The sequence below is a fragment of the Atta cephalotes genome, assembly GCF_000143395.1.
Source record: "Atta cephalotes unplaced genomic scaffold scaffold00004, whole genome shotgun sequence".
Classification (NCBI taxonomy): domain Eukaryota; kingdom Metazoa; phylum Arthropoda; class Insecta; order Hymenoptera; family Formicidae; genus Atta; species Atta cephalotes.
Window position 1 is genome coordinate 9,413,367 of NW_012130068.1, and position 19,682 is coordinate 9,433,048.

The 19,682-nt window shown below is 30.0% G+C and overlaps 2 protein-coding genes across 2 annotated transcripts; both read left to right on the forward strand.

Annotated features, from left to right (window-relative positions):
- Positions 1-4,359: 4,359 nt before the first annotated feature.
- LOC105626091 (60S ribosomal protein L7) lies at positions 4,360-7,288 on the forward strand. The gene is made up of 6 exons (XM_012207402.1): positions 4,360-4,386; positions 5,078-5,192; positions 5,487-5,662; positions 5,895-6,142; positions 6,739-6,836; positions 7,134-7,288. Exons 1-6 carry the CDS (start codon positions 4,376-4,378, stop codon positions 7,242-7,244), a joined length of 759 nt encoding a protein of 252 aa, XP_012062792.1. The 5' UTR covers positions 4,360-4,375; the 3' UTR covers positions 7,245-7,288.
- Positions 7,289-9,006: 1,718 nt separating this feature from the next.
- LOC105626212 lies at positions 9,007-13,718 on the forward strand (the record flags this gene model as incomplete). The annotated part of the gene is given in 9 exon segments (XM_012207518.1): positions 9,007-9,136; positions 9,210-10,786; positions 10,876-10,989; positions 11,092-11,244; positions 11,343-11,500; positions 12,287-12,344; positions 13,247-13,277; positions 13,280-13,422; positions 13,505-13,718. Coding segments are annotated over 9 exon segments (2,578 nt in total), but the record flags the coding sequence as incomplete, so codon positions are not given.
- Positions 13,719-19,682: the final 5,964 nt, after the last annotated feature.

Sequence of the window (19,682 nt, forward strand, 5' to 3'; positions counted from 1 at the left end):
TATTAAGAGAGTTCTGCAGAGACCTAAACAAATGATAGTCTGAAGGTGTTATGTCAGGACTATACGGTGGATGTATTAAAACTTCCCAGCCAAGCTCTCGCAATTTTTGCCGAGTCATCAAAGATGTGTGTGATTGAGCGTTGTTGTGATGGAAGATGACATCTCTCCTATTGATTAATTCTGGCCGCTTCCTCTCAATTGCTTGTTGTAATCTCTGCAGTTGTTCACAGTAGAGTTCGGAATTAATTGTTTGATTGGATAACAGCTCATAGTGAACGATTCCCTTCCAGTCCCACCACACACACAACATCACCTTCTTCCTCGTCAATCCAGGTTTTGCGATTGCTTGCGCCTTCTCTCCTTTCTTTATCCACGATCTTTTTCTAGTTGGATTGTCATAGGTGATCCATTTTTCATCACCAGTTATCATTCTCTCCAGAAATGGCTTAATTTCATTCCGTTTCAGTAGCATATCACAAATGTTAATTCGGTCCATCATGTTCCTAACACTCAACTCGTGAGGAACCCAAACATCGAACTTCTTTTTGTATCCAGCTTTGTGTAAATGATTTAAAACTGTTTTGTGGTCGATGCCTACTTCCCTGGCAATTTCCACAGTGCTCACATGCTTATCACGCTCGACTTTTACCATGATTTCATCGGACTTTTCAGTGATTGGTCGACCGGAGCGAGGTTCATCCTTCACATCGAAATTTCCAGCACGAAAGCGAGCGAACCATTTCCGTGCTGCTGATTTTGATAGAGTATCTTCACCATAAATAGCGCAAATTTTTTCACAAGCCTGTGCAGCATTTTTGCCTTTATCGTAGTGATACTGCAAAATGTAGCGAATTTTTTCCTTATTTATTTCCATTTTCAAAATAAAATAACTTTTGATCCACTTCACCGATTTCAATTTTTTTCGGCTCAAAACAAAGGTTAAAATGTCACTTTTTAAACGCACGTCTAGTGTTGTCGATGCGATTAGTAGTTGCCGACTGCTGAGCATTTAATGCCATCTAGCGGGAAAAACGCCACGAACTTTTTCCCACACCCAATAATACATGAGATATATATATATATATATATATAAAACAATATAACTAGTAACACACGTATTATAACTACATTCTTATATGACAAATTACAACTAAGAGTACGTTATGTGTAGAGAGTTGAAATTTACTGAATTTTACTGTTTTATGTATTACATACAAATTTAATATTTTCATGCAATGTATTTATTTGATACCAAAATATAGAATATAAAGAAAAAATTATACAAAGTAATTAGACAATATAATATTATAAAATATAACGCAAAAAAATTGAATTAAATCTTTTTAATATAAAATACATAAATTACGCATTATACATTTTTACAACATTTTTGCTTACATATTTTGCTTAATACATATAAGATACCTCGTATACAAAATACATGTATATCATAACACAAAATTCACATATAATTCAAGAAAATCCGAATTCTGTTTCTATAATAAGAATCTTTACATTTTTATTTAATAAATCTTTTAATGATATAATGTTTATTAATGGGTTCTTAAATGAAAATTTTAATTCCGCTTATACTTTATAAAAATAAAAGTTGTTGAATTTTAAGAAACTCTAAAATGAATATTTAAACAAGTTCAATTCGAATTTTTACGATACGTTTGCACAAAAATGGAATTACGAAGTTATGCAAATTTTCAACCCGTTTTTACTATAATTAATATGTATAATATTTTCCTATAATTAATACGTATAAGTATAATATAAAGTTTCTATAATTATTATAGTAAATGTAGACTTTGAATATGCTTCACTTTTCCAATCACATATCATTAATTTAACAAAGGATAAGGTTTAATTTAACAAAAATAAATTACTAGAGACTCTCCATCCCCGCCGATTTTATCGGCCGTCCTCTTCTCTTTTCTAATGAACACTTACAATAAAATATTTTGTAATCAGATCCCCTTTGAGGATTATGACACAGTATAATCATCCAGTAGCGACAGTGAACTTTTTTTGAACTGCAATTTTTAGTGTACATGTGTTGATATGTACACTTAATAATATGGCGGACGTATTAGGAACAGAAATTCAGATTTAAGAGCCTATCCCATCATAGCTCTACTCTAGGTACTTTCCATTTGATGATACAATTGACACAAGCGTTCTATTCTTCGTTCTATTCTTATTGGCATTCAGAGAGTGACAAAGATAAAATAACACTTGTGTCGATTTGTGTCATCAAATGGAAAGCTCCCATGTACACTTCACACATGCCAGTGAATCATGTGACAAGAACACTTACATCAAAGATGCCAATGTTCATTGTTGCTACTGATACCGACAAGATACTATTAAAGACCTTCAGCCCTGGATTCCTATTCTGTAAGGGGCTTCGCACAATAAAAGGAACAGAAAACAGAGAATAAGAATTTCAATCTATCAAAAATAATATATTGTGGAATACACAGTTTCTGATAGGTTGAATTTTTGTTCTTTGTTCTCTATTCCTTATGCGGAGCCCTTGAAAGATGATGGTCCAATCATAGACTTATAAAGCCCATTTTACAATGGGCAGTAATAGTAGTGGATTAAGGAGTAGTAGAAATCAACTAATCATAGTCGAATGTAAGAAGGATAATCAACTATGATTAGTTGATTCCTACGCCTACTCTTTAATTCACTACTGCTACTGCCCGTAGAATAGGCTTAAGATAGACGGAGCATTCATACGAGAGAAGCTGAAGATAACATTGAAGGATAGCTCTACTCCAGACATAATTGTTTCTCTCCTTTACAGTGAGAGATAGAAGGCTAATCAGCTTGATCGTAAGGCCACAACTTTCAAACGTCTATCTTCGTTGTTCTCGGCCACTTCCTAGCTTGCCATGGCGACCAATTAATTCCACTAGAAAAGAAGAGAACTATTCCGCGATTAGAGTCCTATATATGAGAGAAGCAACATCGGCGTCGCGATTGGTGTTAACTCCCACCTAATTAAAGCAGCCATATTGTGCCTGCAGTGGAGAGCTCATGTTTCCTTTCTACAACTGAACTGATACATACACATACCTAAAATAGAGAATAAATATATTTAGTATTGATAACAGTGAGGAAAAAAATTTTAGAACAGTCCAGTAAAAAACTTATATTTCAATCGAAATATTAGTATAAAGAATAAGAAGATATATTTCAGTGTTTGTACACTTATTAGGTTAGGTTAGATTATAATATAATTGTTGTTATAAATAAACATGTAATTTGATTTATTTTATTAATCGCTTCGTAGAACACATCTTATTCTTCATTTTTCAATATCAGAAAGCATCATATTTAATTTATTTAGGTTTGCATCATGCTGTTTCAGACAGATGATTATTTGTGAAGCTTCATCAATTTGGCCTCTCAGTTGATCGATGATTGATTTATTATTTGCAGTATTACAAAGAGGATTTTTGGATTGCATTGATCTCTCGAATTTTTTAAAGGTTGATCCATTTTGCATTAAGAAAAATAGCTATGTCAGAAAAACTTAGTAAAAAATATGACTATTTCATAACAAATATACGTATATGTACATTTACAAATGAAATATGAAATAATTAATGATGACAATTAAACTAACTAACCTGATCTACGTAATTATCTTGTCATCTTTGTGTATTTGCGAAATACTTTCTGGCAAAATAGAAACATAATCATGTTACAAAAATACATAATGTTATTGCAATAATGCACTACGTTATTTCAATAAAATTATAAAACTAATTGTATTCAATATGCCCTTTACCTTTTTGTGTAACATTTTTAATTGCATTATTTAATCGCTATATTATTCAACAAGAAAATATAAAACATTAATACTTAATTTCATCCTGGCGGAGTTCATGATTTTTACAATGGTGTAAATAGTAAATTTCATAGGAACTGGTCAGCTAGTCAACTGGAGTGCGCTAAATATGGCGGTGCTGAATATGTGCTAAATGTAGTGGGGGATGAACGTCGCTTCTCTCATATATAGAACTCTAATTCAAACTTGTAACCACACATGTAGCACGTAGCATTATATGATTTCACCTTCAGTCTTAAAAAGTGAATGATGTACCCTAAGAAAAGTGCTATGTAGTTTACATCCACTTTGTCAGAGGGCAGTAATGCGCGGCAGCATTTTGCGTTACAGGTTTTGGGTCATCATGTCTTCTCTCAGGTTTTCTAAATCCTTCTCTGCTTTTATAAATCTAGTGACTTTATGTTTTTTTCCACCATGATTGCAAGCGCATGTTGATTCTTACTGATTCTCGTAGTTCGTGATTTATCAGGCGAAGAGAGGTTAAATTTTCCTTTATCGCATGGAAGAATGGCTGACGCGTAAGTAACTTTGATGGCTCGAAAAATCCGGTTGCATCAGCCGACAATATGTTTTCGCGAATGCATAAATGTTATATTAGTAATTGTTTATGTTGCATGCGTATTAGCGAATAAATATTTTTAATTTAAACAGATAACAAACGGGATTATCAATCGGAAGTTTGCGAGCACATAGTTGCTCCTCATCGCGCGATAATGTCATTATTATTTACACATTTCCGAAAAAACTTTGTTTTCCATTGACCAAAACTCATTTTGCTATTTAGGCATTTATATTTTGCATAAAAGCTGAAAAATACTCCAATCAATATTACCTAACTTCAGCGAATTTATGTGATTAACAAAATACCATGTGTACCATTTAACAAGAGGGTAATCACCTGAAATATTGTTCTACAAATTATATGATTTTATACAATTTTATCTGATTACAAATAATTTTCTTCATTATATATATATTCTTCATTATATATGTGAAGTCATTTGGTGAAAAATAAATGATTTTATCTGATACAATGATTTTTCGTAATTGCATTTTTGTAATTATCAGATTATACATGAGGATTTCATAAATTTTATAATTGAGACATTGTTCCACAATTACATTAAGTAATTATCCCTTCGCCATTTAACACAATCTATCTCTAATTCTTCATAGTATTTTTAACATGATTGTATTTGTCTTATGCAGGAAGAAAGAAATTGTCCCACCAACAAAAAAATTACCGGCAGTGCCGGAGTCGGTGTTAAAGAGAAAAAAACGCCGTGAGGCAGTGAAAGCTGCGCGTTTACAGGTCTCCATTAAGGTAATTTTGTTTTTAATTTTGTAAACAATTTGATAGCGCATTCCTTTTTAAAGCTTTGTGTCTATAATACTAGATATTGCTCCAAGATGTTGGAAAAAAATTAATAATATATAATAGTTTAAATTATTGACAAATGTAATTAGTTAATTTTTTCTTCATCTGAAATTTTTAAGTGATTTTTCTAGTATTATGGACACATTATCGTTTCACGATAAGAACGCTATATTTTTTTAATGTAGAAAAGAAATGATGAGACAAGCAATGTGACAAGCTGATTTTTATTTTGCAACACAGCAACGTGCAGATCGCTATAAAAAGAGAAAACAGATTTTCAAAAAAGCTGAGGAGTATGTGAAAGAATATAGACGAAAGGAAAGGGATGAAATTCGATTAATGAGACAAGCTAAAAACCGTGGAAATTATTATATTCCTGGTGAAGCTCGTCTAGCATTTGTTATCCGTATTCGAGGGTAAGTATACAACATGTTATTATTAATAAAACATGTTATTATAAATTATGTCTTTTCTTTCCTGAAGACTCGATTTAATAATATTATAATTAGTTAGTACTGATAATACAATCATTATTAACATTAAGTTAGTACTTGATATAATGTTAATAATGATTGTAATGTGATTTTTGATGCAGTCACATTATCACATCAAATTGTTGAGTTAATGATTGTAATATAATTTTTTCAGTGTGAATCAAGTTGCTCCTAAGGTACGAAAGGTATTGCAATTATTCCGTTTAAAACAGATCAACAATGGTGTCTTTGTGAAATTGAATAAAGCGACAATCAATATGTTACGTATTGTCGAGCCTTATATCACATGGGGTTATCCCAATTTGAAATCAGTTCGTGAATTGATCTACAAACGAGGCTTTGCCAAGATAAACAGACAACGCATACCGATCACAAGCAATTCCATCATTGAGAAGAAACTCGGTTAGTAAAACATTTTCTAACACTAAAATAAACAATGATCACTAATAAAATGATAAGGTGCGACCAGTATGTATATTCTTAAATGATTTCTTGACAAATCCATGGGAGTCTTGGAAATATATACATTCTCCTTTCCATTTTGTCAGAAATTAATAAAGCAATTTTTTTTTAGCCTGACTATATAATCATTGTATAGTCAAGAAAAACATTGATACAAAAATAATAATTATATATATATATATATAATATATATATAATATAATATATTATAATGTGTGTGTGTGTGTGTATATCGCTTACTCACAATAGTGTAGCTTAACAATTATTTTTTAATTGGTTATAAAAAAAGAATGCATATGTAAAGAAAAAACATTTTAAGAGTAGATACTTTTATTTTATAATCAGTTGTAACATTAAAATTACTTTTTAAAATTAATATTACAAACGTTTAATAATTCAAATATTTTAACTTTTCTGAAAAGTTTTTTGTTTTTTGAGTTGTACCTAACAAATGAGCGATATGTAATTAGTATATAAGTCGATTTGCATCGATTAGGAAATAATCTATCAAAAGGAAAATTTTATTTTGTCCTTAGGTCGATCTAATATCATTTGTACCGAGGATTTAATCCACGAGATATTTACTGTTGGTCCAAAGTTCAAATATGCCAGTAATTTCCTATGGCCCTTTAAGGTATGTGCTCTTCAAGGTGTAAAAAAAAGAGATATTATATACAATATTTATCGATATATTTTTTTTATATTTACGACATAGGCATGGTTATAGATTAATCTAAAGCTATAAACTCCCTATTATGTCGAAAAACAGTACGAGTTTTTCTTACTGATGGATGATTCTGTTAATATCATCAATCTAAGATAAACTCAAACACTTGCATTTGTTTAACAAATTTTTTATATCTTGATCGCTTTAGCATATATTTTTTCAGAAACATTACATCTGTATAAAAAGTAATTTCTCTGTTTCTAGCTTAATACTCCAAATGGTGGATGGCGTAAAAAGACCAATCATTATGTAGAAGGTGGTGACTTTGGAAACCGAGAGGATAAAATCAACGAGCTTCTCAGAAGGATGATATAAGTTTATAAAAATCTTCGTAAATAAAAATATCCTCTAATTAAATTCTTGTGTCTCTTGTTAATTATTATTCACAAGCACTTGATAAATATTTTCATACTGATTTCACATATGATAAAAAATACTGGAAAATACTAAATTTACTGAAAGAGAAAATAGTTGCCAAATAAAAATAAACATCTAGATAATATTTAAATACACTTGTAAGGCGTTTGTCATTGCAAAAATCTTACAATAAATGTTGAAGGAAATAAGAAGAAAAAGAATAAGATCTATATACAGGATCTATATCCCAGAATAACAATATGATCAAATATTTCGTATGCTGTTAGAGCGAATAAATAAACTGAATTGAAAAAAATAGTTAACGAGATATTAATTACTAAAAATCGCCAAATATTGAGTTTTGATAATTTTTTACTCAAGTACTATCAACTTCACAAAAAAATAGAAAGAGACTAAGAATTGTTTATTTTCTTTTTATAGAGCTCTAAGAATTTTTTTAGAATTTTTTAAACAACTTTTTAACTGCATTTTCTTATTGGCAACTTTTTTTACTAACGTGAGAAAATGTAGTACTAAAAAATTCTGAAAAAATTCTTAGAACTTTATGAGAAGAAAATAAATAATTTTTGTCACTTGCTATTTTTCTGTAAAAATGATAGTATTTGAATAAAAAATTATTGAAAACTAATATTCGGCGATCTTTAGTAATTAATATTTTGTTAACTATTGCGAAAATTGCAAAATAATAGAAGACTTCGACTCAGTTTAGTCCACTGTACCAGCACACGAAATATTTGGCGATAATTTTGAAACATCCTTGTATATGTATATTTTTTCATATTCAACAAATGTAAAATGAGGAAAATAGATCTGTTCTTTCTAATTGAGCCTGCAGTTGATCTTTCCTCTTTTTTTTTGAAAAGAAAAAGAAATAGATGAATCTCTTGTAAGAAATTCAGCTAAAAAAGAAACGAGTTTCAGAGCTCTCATGGGGGCACTGCCGAGATTCGAACCTAGGCGGCTTAGGCCTCTCCCCTTACTAAGCAGTCACTTTACCATTGAGCCATAACTGAATTAGCAGCACGTCGCTCACTGCGAGTTACATAAGGTGATCAGTATCGCGTCATTTTCAGCGAGGCGTGTATTCACTGTTTACGTGTGTGTACGTAGCTTAAAAAGGTAAAACGTGCAATAGCTGTACAAAAAAACAAAAAGAATTTTTTATTTATCGCATAATGTGATAAGTACATAAACTTTAACGTTAATTAAGAAAAAAATCAGAACGAATGACACATATAACCTATTTTTGTTGTCTGTTCACATTGTGAAATGATGAGACATCGAAAATTTCTCAATTATTGATAACAATACAACTAGGAAAATTATAAAAAGTAGGACAATCGCGAATACAGGTAATAGTTTTTAATAACAGTATGTTCGAGTGTGCTTTAGAGCTCTAAACAAGAGATTAGATTCCAATCTCAAATGTTCCACGTTCGAATCCCCGGAATTTTTTTGTTTTTTCCTCATTTTTTTCTCCGTATTTTTGTGATCGAAATGTCGTGAGATGAGACTCAAGAATATGATTAAAAAACATTAAAATTATAATTAAAGTTATAATAATTAAAATTATAATAATTATTTGCAGGTAAAATTGAACTTCCTCGTCTCACATGTTATGGTGTAGAGAGAATCAACTTTTACAATTATTTCTATCATCTTTTACCCTGTGAAAGAGAGAGGAGATAGCTCATATGATATGTCGCTTAAAAAAAGTAAATGTTTTTCTAAAAATAGAGCATACGATGAAGCAGCTAAGAGCGATTCAAGTATGTTTCCTCCTTGCTTCGAGAAGTTGAAGAATATTTGTATTAGTGATGCAGCTAGTTGTAAGTATACTATATTTTCTAAAGTTACTTTAAGGCAACATCGATAATGATATCTTCAATTTTTTAATTTAAGCTTCTATCTCAAACAAAAACATTGTATTATCAGAAATTGATAAGAAGAATGAATATCTTGGCATCAAAAATAACAATAAGTGCGAAAGTAGATCCATTCTAGAGAATTATGCACAGGAGAGGCTATTGCTTGATGTGCCAAGTAACAATTTTATCAGAATAGGAGTTAATAAATCTGATAATCTGGAGCAGAAGATGCATATAGGAAGAAAGAATACAATGGAAAGTGAAACAAATTCAAATAGAAATAAAGTACCTTATAAATTAGTTACTCTACAAAATACAGCATGTGAAACTGAATTTGTACCTGAATATTCTGCTAAAAGAGAAAATTTAGATTGTACATCAAATATACATTCTCGAAAAAAACTTTTGTTCTCAATTAAGCCAGGAACATCTATGGAAGCAAAAAGCACAGATATCTTGGTGTCATCCAGAGACAAAAGTATAAGTTCATTACATTACTCATGTGCAATAGAGGATAATGCTAATGTAAACAAAACTATACCTGATCAAAATGAAAAAGATTTCCAGCGGGATAAAATGAATGATGTCATTGTATCAAATAATTTTTCCCGAAGTTCAACTGACGATAATATCTTGTCGATCAAAATGCAAAATCAAATTGTAAACGAACATCATATTATTTTATCAGACAAGATAACTGTAACGAAAAAGCAAGGAATTGAGGAAATCAAGAATGGAGTAACTGTACTACCAGCTAAACCAACAAGATCACTGCTCACAAATTTGAAAGCTTCTATCGAAAGTAATAATAAGAAGTCGGAATTAATTAAAGTTGAGAATAAATTGACAAATTCAATGCAATCAGGAGGAACGCAATTGACAACAGTAGACGATAGTAACGATTTAAAGTTGACAGAAAAATATACAGAGCTTGTACATTCAATTAAGCAACAAATTTCATCCGACGAAGATATAAATAGGAAGTTTATATCTAAAGCAACGGAAAATGATGATTTATTTAAATCATCATTTTCATCCGTTGAGAATAATGCAGCACATCGAGATACAGCTGTGGCAAATGAGATAAATGTGCAACATGAAGAACAAAGCCAATCATTTGAAGTACAAAATATCAAGAGAAAAAGAGGTAGACCTAAGAAAGTGATAGATGATTCCACAGATCAAACACAGATCACGCCAAAGAGATCAAAAGATGATATTATGTTGCGAGAGATTACTAAAACTAGCACCGAATCCATAACACATGATAGAAGACGCGCTAGTAAAATTAGGTTTGATATCAGTATGAGCGATGAAACTGATACCGCAGAAGAAGAAATTTTCGTCAAGAAACGAGGTCGACCACCTGGTTCAAGAGGCCGAGGTCGAGGACGCGGTCGAGGACGCGGTCGAGGACGCGGTAGAGGACGCGGTAGAGGAACATTACAAAATTTGATAGATACCGAATACACTCCTAGATTAACAACGACAAACATTTCTCAATCGACAATGAAGGAGAGTAACAAAATAGATGACACAAGTGCAACAAGTTGTATAGTGAATACCGAAGACACTATTACAGATTCGAATGTTACACATATTGAAAAAGTCGTAGGTTGCAGTATATCTTAAAGATTTATGCTACAGCATATCACAATTACAATATGAGTAATTCAATTAAAAATATTCTTTACTTATAGATACAATTGATAACTTGTGCTAAATGCAATCAAGAAGTACCGAAAAAACAATGGTCATCACACAATTTATATCATCATAATAACATGGCTTGGCGAAAAGATGATGAACCATTGGTAAAAAATGTGTTTAATAAAGCATTCTTTGTAGATCTTTATACTTTATTATACTATTAATAAAAATTTAAATATAAAAAGTAAATTTGTTTATATGTACAGGATTTCGAAAATGATGTAAAATTGTTGAAGAGAGTATTAACTGCTGCTCTTAAGCAAAAAAAGAAATTTCTAACTTGTGAAAAATGTGAGGCTACGAGACGGAGTGTTGATGGTTTTATATCACATATGCAATTTTGTGGTAAATCAGAAGAAGTAAGCAGAAAAAGCATTGTATTTATTATATATTATATATATGCAAATATGTGGCACTTTTTTACTAAAGGTTTTTACTTATTTTTTTATTATTATAGGAAAAGCAAGCGTTAATGGTGACATGTCCTATTTGCTACGCAAGTATGATGCCTTCCTCTGTGGAAGTACATGAACGTTACCACAGGCAACTAGAACAAAGTAAAATTAAAGAAGCAGAATTGCGACTAGAAAGAACTAAACGGAAAGCAGCAGAGAAGTAAATTTTAATTAAAAGTTGCTTCAATTATACACTTATTAATGTATACATGTGTATGTAGAGAATTGGTGTAAAGAAAATACATAGTTGCTTATTTAAAAAGTTATCTATTTTGCAATCATATTTTTTCAAAGTAATTATGTATTTTTTTACACCAATTGATTCATCTCATTATCTGTTCATAAAAGTATTAAGATACGATTATAAAAAAATTAGTAATTTACGAGTTATTTAACATTTTATCTCAATATGTGCCAGAATAAAGTATAAAATATCTCATAAATTGATTTTTCAATACTTTTATACGCAGAATAACTAAAAAAAAAGGAATCATATTACGTAAAAAATTATATAATTCCATTTTTTTTTAATTGAAGTTGAAATGACTTTGAAATTTCTGAAGCGCCTCCACCTGGACAAAAATTATTATCGCCATATGATAAACCTCTTCATATCGTGCAATTTTGATTATATAAACTTTCTTCTAGACCTTATAGATTCGAAGATTTCAAGTGCTAATAGTTATTGAGACATCTTGTACAGGGTATTAAAAAAAAGTCAAAACTCCGGATTTACTCGGAAGGATAACATTTTTGAAAGAAATGTTTCCGACAAAAGTAAGGTATAAAAAGATCTATTTACAGATTTTATCAATTTGATCTTGGATAAAAATCTTCCCGAGTAAATTCCGACCTTTTTTTAATTACTTGTATATGTATATACTTACACACACATATATATATATATATATATATATATACACACACATATATTTTGTAATTACAGAGCAATACCAAGGATATTGGAACTCACCAAATCTTTAAAAGAGCAAAGTCTAAGCACGGTAAAGAATATTTATATAGAGACATTCGAGACATTATCGTGTCTCCTGAAAAGTGGATTCACATTTGTATATTAAAATTTTCTTTGTTACATGCATTGTAAATTTGTATAAGTATACAGGTTTCTTAAAGTTCGTCCACAAATCATATAGCGTTATTCTTGATCAAACACTAATTCGAAAAATCCTCTATCATTTTGCAATTTTTGCAATAGTTGATAAAATACTAATTTCTAAAGCAATGCTGGGATTTAGTTGCATATTTTAGCCGATTTTTAGCTTGATTCCCTTATTTTATCAACCCGTATGCAGTCTAAATGCTGTTCGGCATTATACGGATTTACAATAACAAAGAAAAATTAATTATATAAATATCTTTTTATCTAATTAAAATATAGAATAATAATCTTTTTATCTAATTTAATTATTAAATATATTACAATAATATATAACAATAATAAACGATTTTTTAATGTGAATTATATATGAATACACAACAAATGAAAGTTTAAAGTCTATAACAGTCGAAGCTAGATCTTTAAGGCTAGATCTTAGATGATTAAATAATTTCTATGTGAATTTATACACAACGGCCCGTATTCAGAATGCGCTTACAACGATATTAGCGCGCTAATATGCTATAATTTACGTCAGCATACTATAAAATTTTAGAGATAAAAGCGCACTTTTTATCAAGAAAAGCGCGTTCTGAATATGGGCCAACATATGTGTATACACAACATATGGCGCACAGTATAAATTCACATGGAAATTATTTAAGATTCAGCTTCAAATGTTATAGGCTTTAAATTTTTATTTGTTGTATATTTAAATATATTAACATACATGCATGTGTGTGAATGCGTGCATGCATATATGTATGTTAATATATTTAATATATTTAGAACGATGTAATACAAATGACGGACAAAAAAAAATACCAAGCGCTTGGAAAGTTATTTGGAAAAAAGAATTAGAATCAGGTGTCATATCTTGTAAGCATGTAGGATGTACTTTCACGTGTTGCTCGTACGAAACCATTTGTGAACATTACTATAAATGTGATTTCATTCCACAAGAGGTATTGTATTTCATAATATCTGCCACATTTGGAAGAATGGTTAAGTATATAAAAAAAAGCACAATATTTTTTTCATTTCTAGAATTATATGTGTAAAATCTGCAAGTTTTCTGCAGATTCTGGAGATAAGATTGTAGATCATATAACTGAAATTCATTCTGTTTGTGACTTGGAGAAATATTCTGATTATGAAACAGAGGAAGATGAGTATTTATCAGATGAAAGTAAACTTGAATGTGATGTAAAACGAAAATTCAGTAGTCGTCGTATATCGAAAATAAAATCCGACAGTACAAGTGAGTCGAATAGATAATTTAATAGATAAATTATATTTTAATTTTTAATAAAGGAATTTATGCATTTTAAACTATTTGGAAAGCATGCAGGGATTGTTGGATCATTTTTTTTTACAGAGTTTCACTTTACTGAAAATCATAGTTCGAGTATCTTAGGAATAATTTTGAGACATATTTTAACAGAAGGAATCAATGGTTGATTTGATTATTTTGTCGAGTTTTTTTTATTAAAATTGATTTTGTTAAAGTCGTAACTCTTATATATTTATATACTTGCACTAAAGAATAATATATATTTATACAGGATGCTCCACTTAAATCGACGATAAAGTCCACTTCCACTTTTTGAAATGGAATTGTATGATTTTTTTACAATATGATTCCTCTAATTATTTTGCATATAAAAATATTAAGATAATGATATTTAAAAAATCAATAGTTTATGTGATATTTTATACTTTGTTCCGACATACTTTGTATCTACATAAAATGTTAAATAAATAGTAAACTATTAATTTTTTTTAAATCGCACCTTAATACTTTCATGAACAGAACAATGAGAATAAATCAATTGATAGAAAAAACACATAGTTGCTTAAAAAATTATCCATTTTGCATACATATTTTTTAAAATCAATTATGTATTTTTTTCTATCAGTTGAGTTATCTCATTATTCTATTCATGAAAATATTAAGATACGATTTTTAAAAAATTAATAGTTTACTAACATAGTTATTTAACATTTTATCTCAATATGTGCCAGAATAAAGTATAAAATATCTCGTAAATTATTGATTTTTTGATACTTTTATCTTAATACTTTTATACACAGAATAACTAGAGGAATCATATTGTGTAAAAAAAACATTTTATTTAAAAATTAATTTTATTTTAAAAAGTGGAGATAATCTTCATATCTTTTTAGCGCCTCCACCTAGAAAAAAAACAACATGACCAAAATACGACTCGAAATTGTTTTACTTTCATTTGAAACATTTTTTTATATCGTTAAAAATAAGCAAGATATTTCAGATAATCGATTTAAGTGGACTACCTCGTATACTTACTACGAAGCCTTAATAATATTTTTCGCAATAACCGGCATATGAACAACGTTTTATTTCAGGCGATGTAAATAACAATATTAAATTAAGAATCTTATAGAATCATATATGTGAGTACACAATCAATAGAAGATAAATACTATTCACGGTGAGATTTTAATATATCATTTAACATTATTAAGGTCAACTCTAGGAAGCCGGCCGAATTTTACCTTCCCGGTCTAACTAGGGTACGTGAAACTCTGCAACTTTGTCACGCTATATCTCTGGACTGAATACATAGTTCTTAATTTATAACGTGTGAAATTTATACCTCGAAATCAGACAAAGACAGATAAATATGAATCAAATAAATAATATTTATCTTCAATTAATCTTCAATTAATTACAAAACTTTAAAAAAGTTTTGTTAGAAAAATTTGCAAAAATTGACTATCTTGGATAAAAAATTCTCAAATTTTTAAATTTAATGTTCTAGCAAAAATCTGTAGGATTTTTTTTAGTTGAACCGGAGTTAGTTCAAAGAATCAACTAACAAAAAAAATGGTACGATATGAATCGCTCAAAAAAGTATAATTATTTGAACTATCAAAAATCGACATTTTTGAGAAATCTACATATTTTAAGTTTACAATTAATATTGGGAGTACAAATTAGTTCGGTCCGTTTCCCTAAAGAGATGGCTCCAGCTGTTATGAATGGTTCATAGCTAATTTTGGCGGTTTCAGAGAGGTTAAACATCTGCTAATAATATTCAGTTTATTCGTTTTGAGTTTCATACAAAAACCTTGATTTTTACTGTGTTTGAAATGTCGAATGTGTTAACCAAGCAGCATTTGCGGGAGGTTTTGATTTTCTGCTTTAATTGGAAGAAAAGTGCAGCTGAAGCCCATCGAATGCTTGTCGAAGTTTATGGTGACACTGCTCCAACTGATAAATCCATGTAGGGAATGATTTCGACGTTTCAAGGATGGAGATTTCAGCGTTGAAGACAAGCCTCGCTCTGGACAGCCAAAAAAATTCGAAGACAAAGAATTAGAGGCATTACTCGAAAAAGATCAGAGTCAAACGCAAGAGGAGCTTGCAGAATCATTGGGGGTAATTCAACAAGCCGTTTCTGTAGAACCATGGGAATGATTCAAAAACAAGGACATTGAGTCAAAAACAAGGACCTGAAACCGAGAGACGTTGAAAGGCGATTTTCCACTTGCGAACAGCTGATTCAAAGACAACAGAGAAAAGATTTTTTGCATCGAATTGTGACTGGAGATGAGAAGTGGATATTCTACGACAACCTCAAGAAGAAAAAAATACTACGCTAAGCCTGGTCAATCGTTGCCATCGATCTTAACATCAACACCACGGCCGAACATTCATGGTTCGAAGATCATGCTCTGTATTTGGTGGAAACTCAAAAGGGTCTTGTTTACTATGAGCTGCTGAAACCTGGCGATTTCATTACGGGCGATCAGTACAATTGATTCGTTTGAGCCGTGCATTGCGAGAAAAATGGCCAGAATACGAGCAAAGATATGATAAAGTTATTCTTCTTCATGACAACGCTCGATCTCATGTCGCTAAAGTTGTAAAAAAATATTTGGAAACGCTCAAATGGGATGTTTTACCGTATCCGCCGGACATTGCTCCTTCTGATTACTGTTGTTCCGAAGGATGCAGCACGATTTGACAAGTCACAGATTCACTTCTTTCGCAGAAATCGAAAATTGGCTCCAAAATTGGATCACCTCGAAAGACGAGTCATTTTTTCGAGATGGAATTCGAAAATTGCCTGAGATGGAAAAAAATAGTAGGCAGCGATGGACAATATTTTAATTGATCTGTTCATTCATTTTGTTTTGAAATGAATGCATTTTTGAACACAAAAAACGGACCGAACTAATTTATACTCCCAAAATATAAATAAAATTTTATTATTTGAACAATATAAAAAACATTATAAAAGAATAATAATATAAATAGATAAAAGATTGTACGTATATAAATATTTATTAGGATTTGGTTTAGAGGATGATGCAACTCGCTCTAAAAATATAAATATAATAAATCCACCCCGACCGAGCGATCTCCGAAGACTGATAGCAATTATAAAATTTTTATTATTTATTACATTGAAATATAATTCTTTTTAGTTCAATATTTTCATGTACTTACTTTTATACTGTCCGAAACTCGGTAAATGTATATTTAATAAAAAATAAAGGGGTACTCAGAAAACTTACAAGTTAGTCACGTGTGAGTTCCAAATACCTTCTTTGAATTTTCGTGCATTTTCATATCGAGAATAATGCAAAAAAAACCTTTGTAGACTTATCATATCTATGGATAGTTAAAGTTTTTTTTTCACAATCCAAGTCTTTAAATTATATTATAAAAAAGTTACAACAATGTAACAAATCGCATAAAGTATGTTGTACCCATGTTCGGCTGTCTAGAGTTAAGAGCATTGACTTATTAAAGTATTAATCAATTTAACTCGTGATATTATTACAATAGTTCAGTGGAGTTTACGTTTCAAGACCGAAAAGTCATTTCGATTTGAAGTTTAAAAGATTACGTAGTATATAAATTCATACAATTATCTAAGCACTTAAAATCCAGCTAGACCGTTAATGACATTTATCTCGTATTGGTTGTGTATTTACATATATGTTCTATGAGATTCTTGGTTTAATATTATTAATTTTTTGTTAACCGTATACTTCTATGCACACAATAATAAAATAAATAAATAATGAGATGAATCAATTGACGTAAGTAAAAAAAACATATATTGCAGTTGCTTAAAGAAAAAACTATAAGATAACTTTTTAAAATAAGCAACTGTATCTTCTTTATACTAATTGATTAATCTTATTATACTGTGCATAACAGTATTAAAGTATCAAAAAATTAATAATTTACGAGCTACTTAATGTTTCATATCAAAATATCTCAAAATAATAATACAATACAATAATACAAAGTATAAAGTACCTGGTACAAACTATTGATTTTTCTATATATCTACTTTAATATTTTTATATGTCGAATAATTGGAAAAATCATATTATGCAAAAAAAATCATATAAGTCCACTTAAAAAAATGAAGGTAACCTTTATATTCTTTTGGCTTTACCTTAAAAAAAAACAACGTGACTAAAACACATTCCTTTTGAAACTGTTTCATTTTCATCCGAAACATTTTTTCTATATCTTATCTTTTATACTTTTCGAAATATTTGCCTGAAGAAGTTAAAATAAAATATATTTTACTGGTTTCCGCTTGGCCAAGCCCTACAGATTCCTTATAAATTGATAACTCTATATGATGAAAAAGGCAAACAAATATCAAGGAGCCTCGATTTTTTGCATTCTGCGATAGCATCGCTTATATTTCATTTGATTTGATTTTAGAGGGATCCCATTTGTCTACAAATCGATTGCTACAGTATCGTTTGCATACAAAAATTATTGCCTACAACTCGATTGTCTACATGTATTATTACCTACAGATTGATTGTCTATATATACATTAATGCCTATAACTCAATCTTCCATGCGAAATGAGAGTCTTCTCACACCAAAAAAGTGGGTTAGGGTTAGATTTTTTTGGAAAAATATTCCAAGCGGACATTGTCTATGCTGACACTCCACTGTTCACATGACAGATTTCCCAAAAATATAAGTTATTTTCTTACTTAACTTTAATTTTATATTTGTGCGCAAAAATGCAGCTTGTAGGCAATCGAGCTATAGGCAATAATATATGTAGGCAATCGAACTATAGGCAATAATACATATGTAGGCAAAAGTAACTCTGCTTCTAAAAATTTTATTTGTGCGCAAAAGTGCACATAGGGGGGAAGGGGGGGTAAGCAATAGAGCACTGTAGGCAATAATACTTGTAGGTAATAATACATGTAGGCAATTGAACTGTAGGCAATAATTTTTGTATGCAAACGAATTGTCGACAAAAATAATGTAGGCAAATGATACTGTAGGCAATCGATTTTGTAGGAAAAACAACTATTTCTTTGATTTTATTGTTTTATCATTAAAATGTAAGGACTGTTTTTTGGCGATTGTCGATCTAAACGTGACTCCAATCGTCCCATACAGCACAGAAAGATTGCAGAAACATTACAGAATGATTTCACTGAAACATTGCAATATTGTATGGTGGTTGCGAAACATTGCTGAATCATTGTTGCAAAATTCCAACAATGTTAAGGTGTTCGCTTTTTATTATATTGCGACAAAACATTCCAGCAATATTACAATGTAATGTTTGGATAAATTTTTTGCGAAGACTCTAAAATGAAAACTATTTGTATACATATATCTCACTAACTTTAATTTTTCTACAAATAGTCGTTTCTGAATAATATGTGCTTTTCAAAAGTAATTTTTTATGATAAAACTATAAAATATTCCAATAAATATAGTATTAATTCTGAAGAATAAATTTATTCGTAAAGATAAAGCATGTATGTGTGTACTCCGAACAAACTACAAATATTATCCACATATAATAATACAGTCGCTTAGTAAGTTAATCAATTAAGTTAATCGCAATGATTCTTTTTAATTCGAAATCACTCCGAATCAATTGAAATCAATTAAAAAATGACGGTATGAAATTTATCAATAAAGTTCGGGCGTTGATTTATTCTTGTATTCACATCAGACATAAATACATCATCGATCACATAATTAATATAATATTTCCATAAATCGTTTTCAGCAGTTTAATTATTTATCGTCTTATCCGATAATGCATTGATTGTATCCAAACTCGATATTATACAATCTTTTGATTTCATATTTAAAATAAAAAACTTAGCTAATGAAATAGCCGTCAAATTATAGATCAATAAATTTTTTATTTAAATATAAAAT

Excerpts from the sequence above, each read along its gene's own strand:
- LOC105626091 (XM_012207402.1), top strand. Across the intron at positions 6,143-6,738 it reads CATCATTGAGAAGAAACTCG|GTCGATCTAATATCATTTGT; the intron begins GTTAGTAAAACA and ends TTTTGTCCTTAG. Across the intron at positions 6,837-7,133 it reads ATTTCCTATGGCCCTTTAAG|CTTAATACTCCAAATGGTGG; the intron begins GTATGTGCTCTT and ends CTCTGTTTCTAG.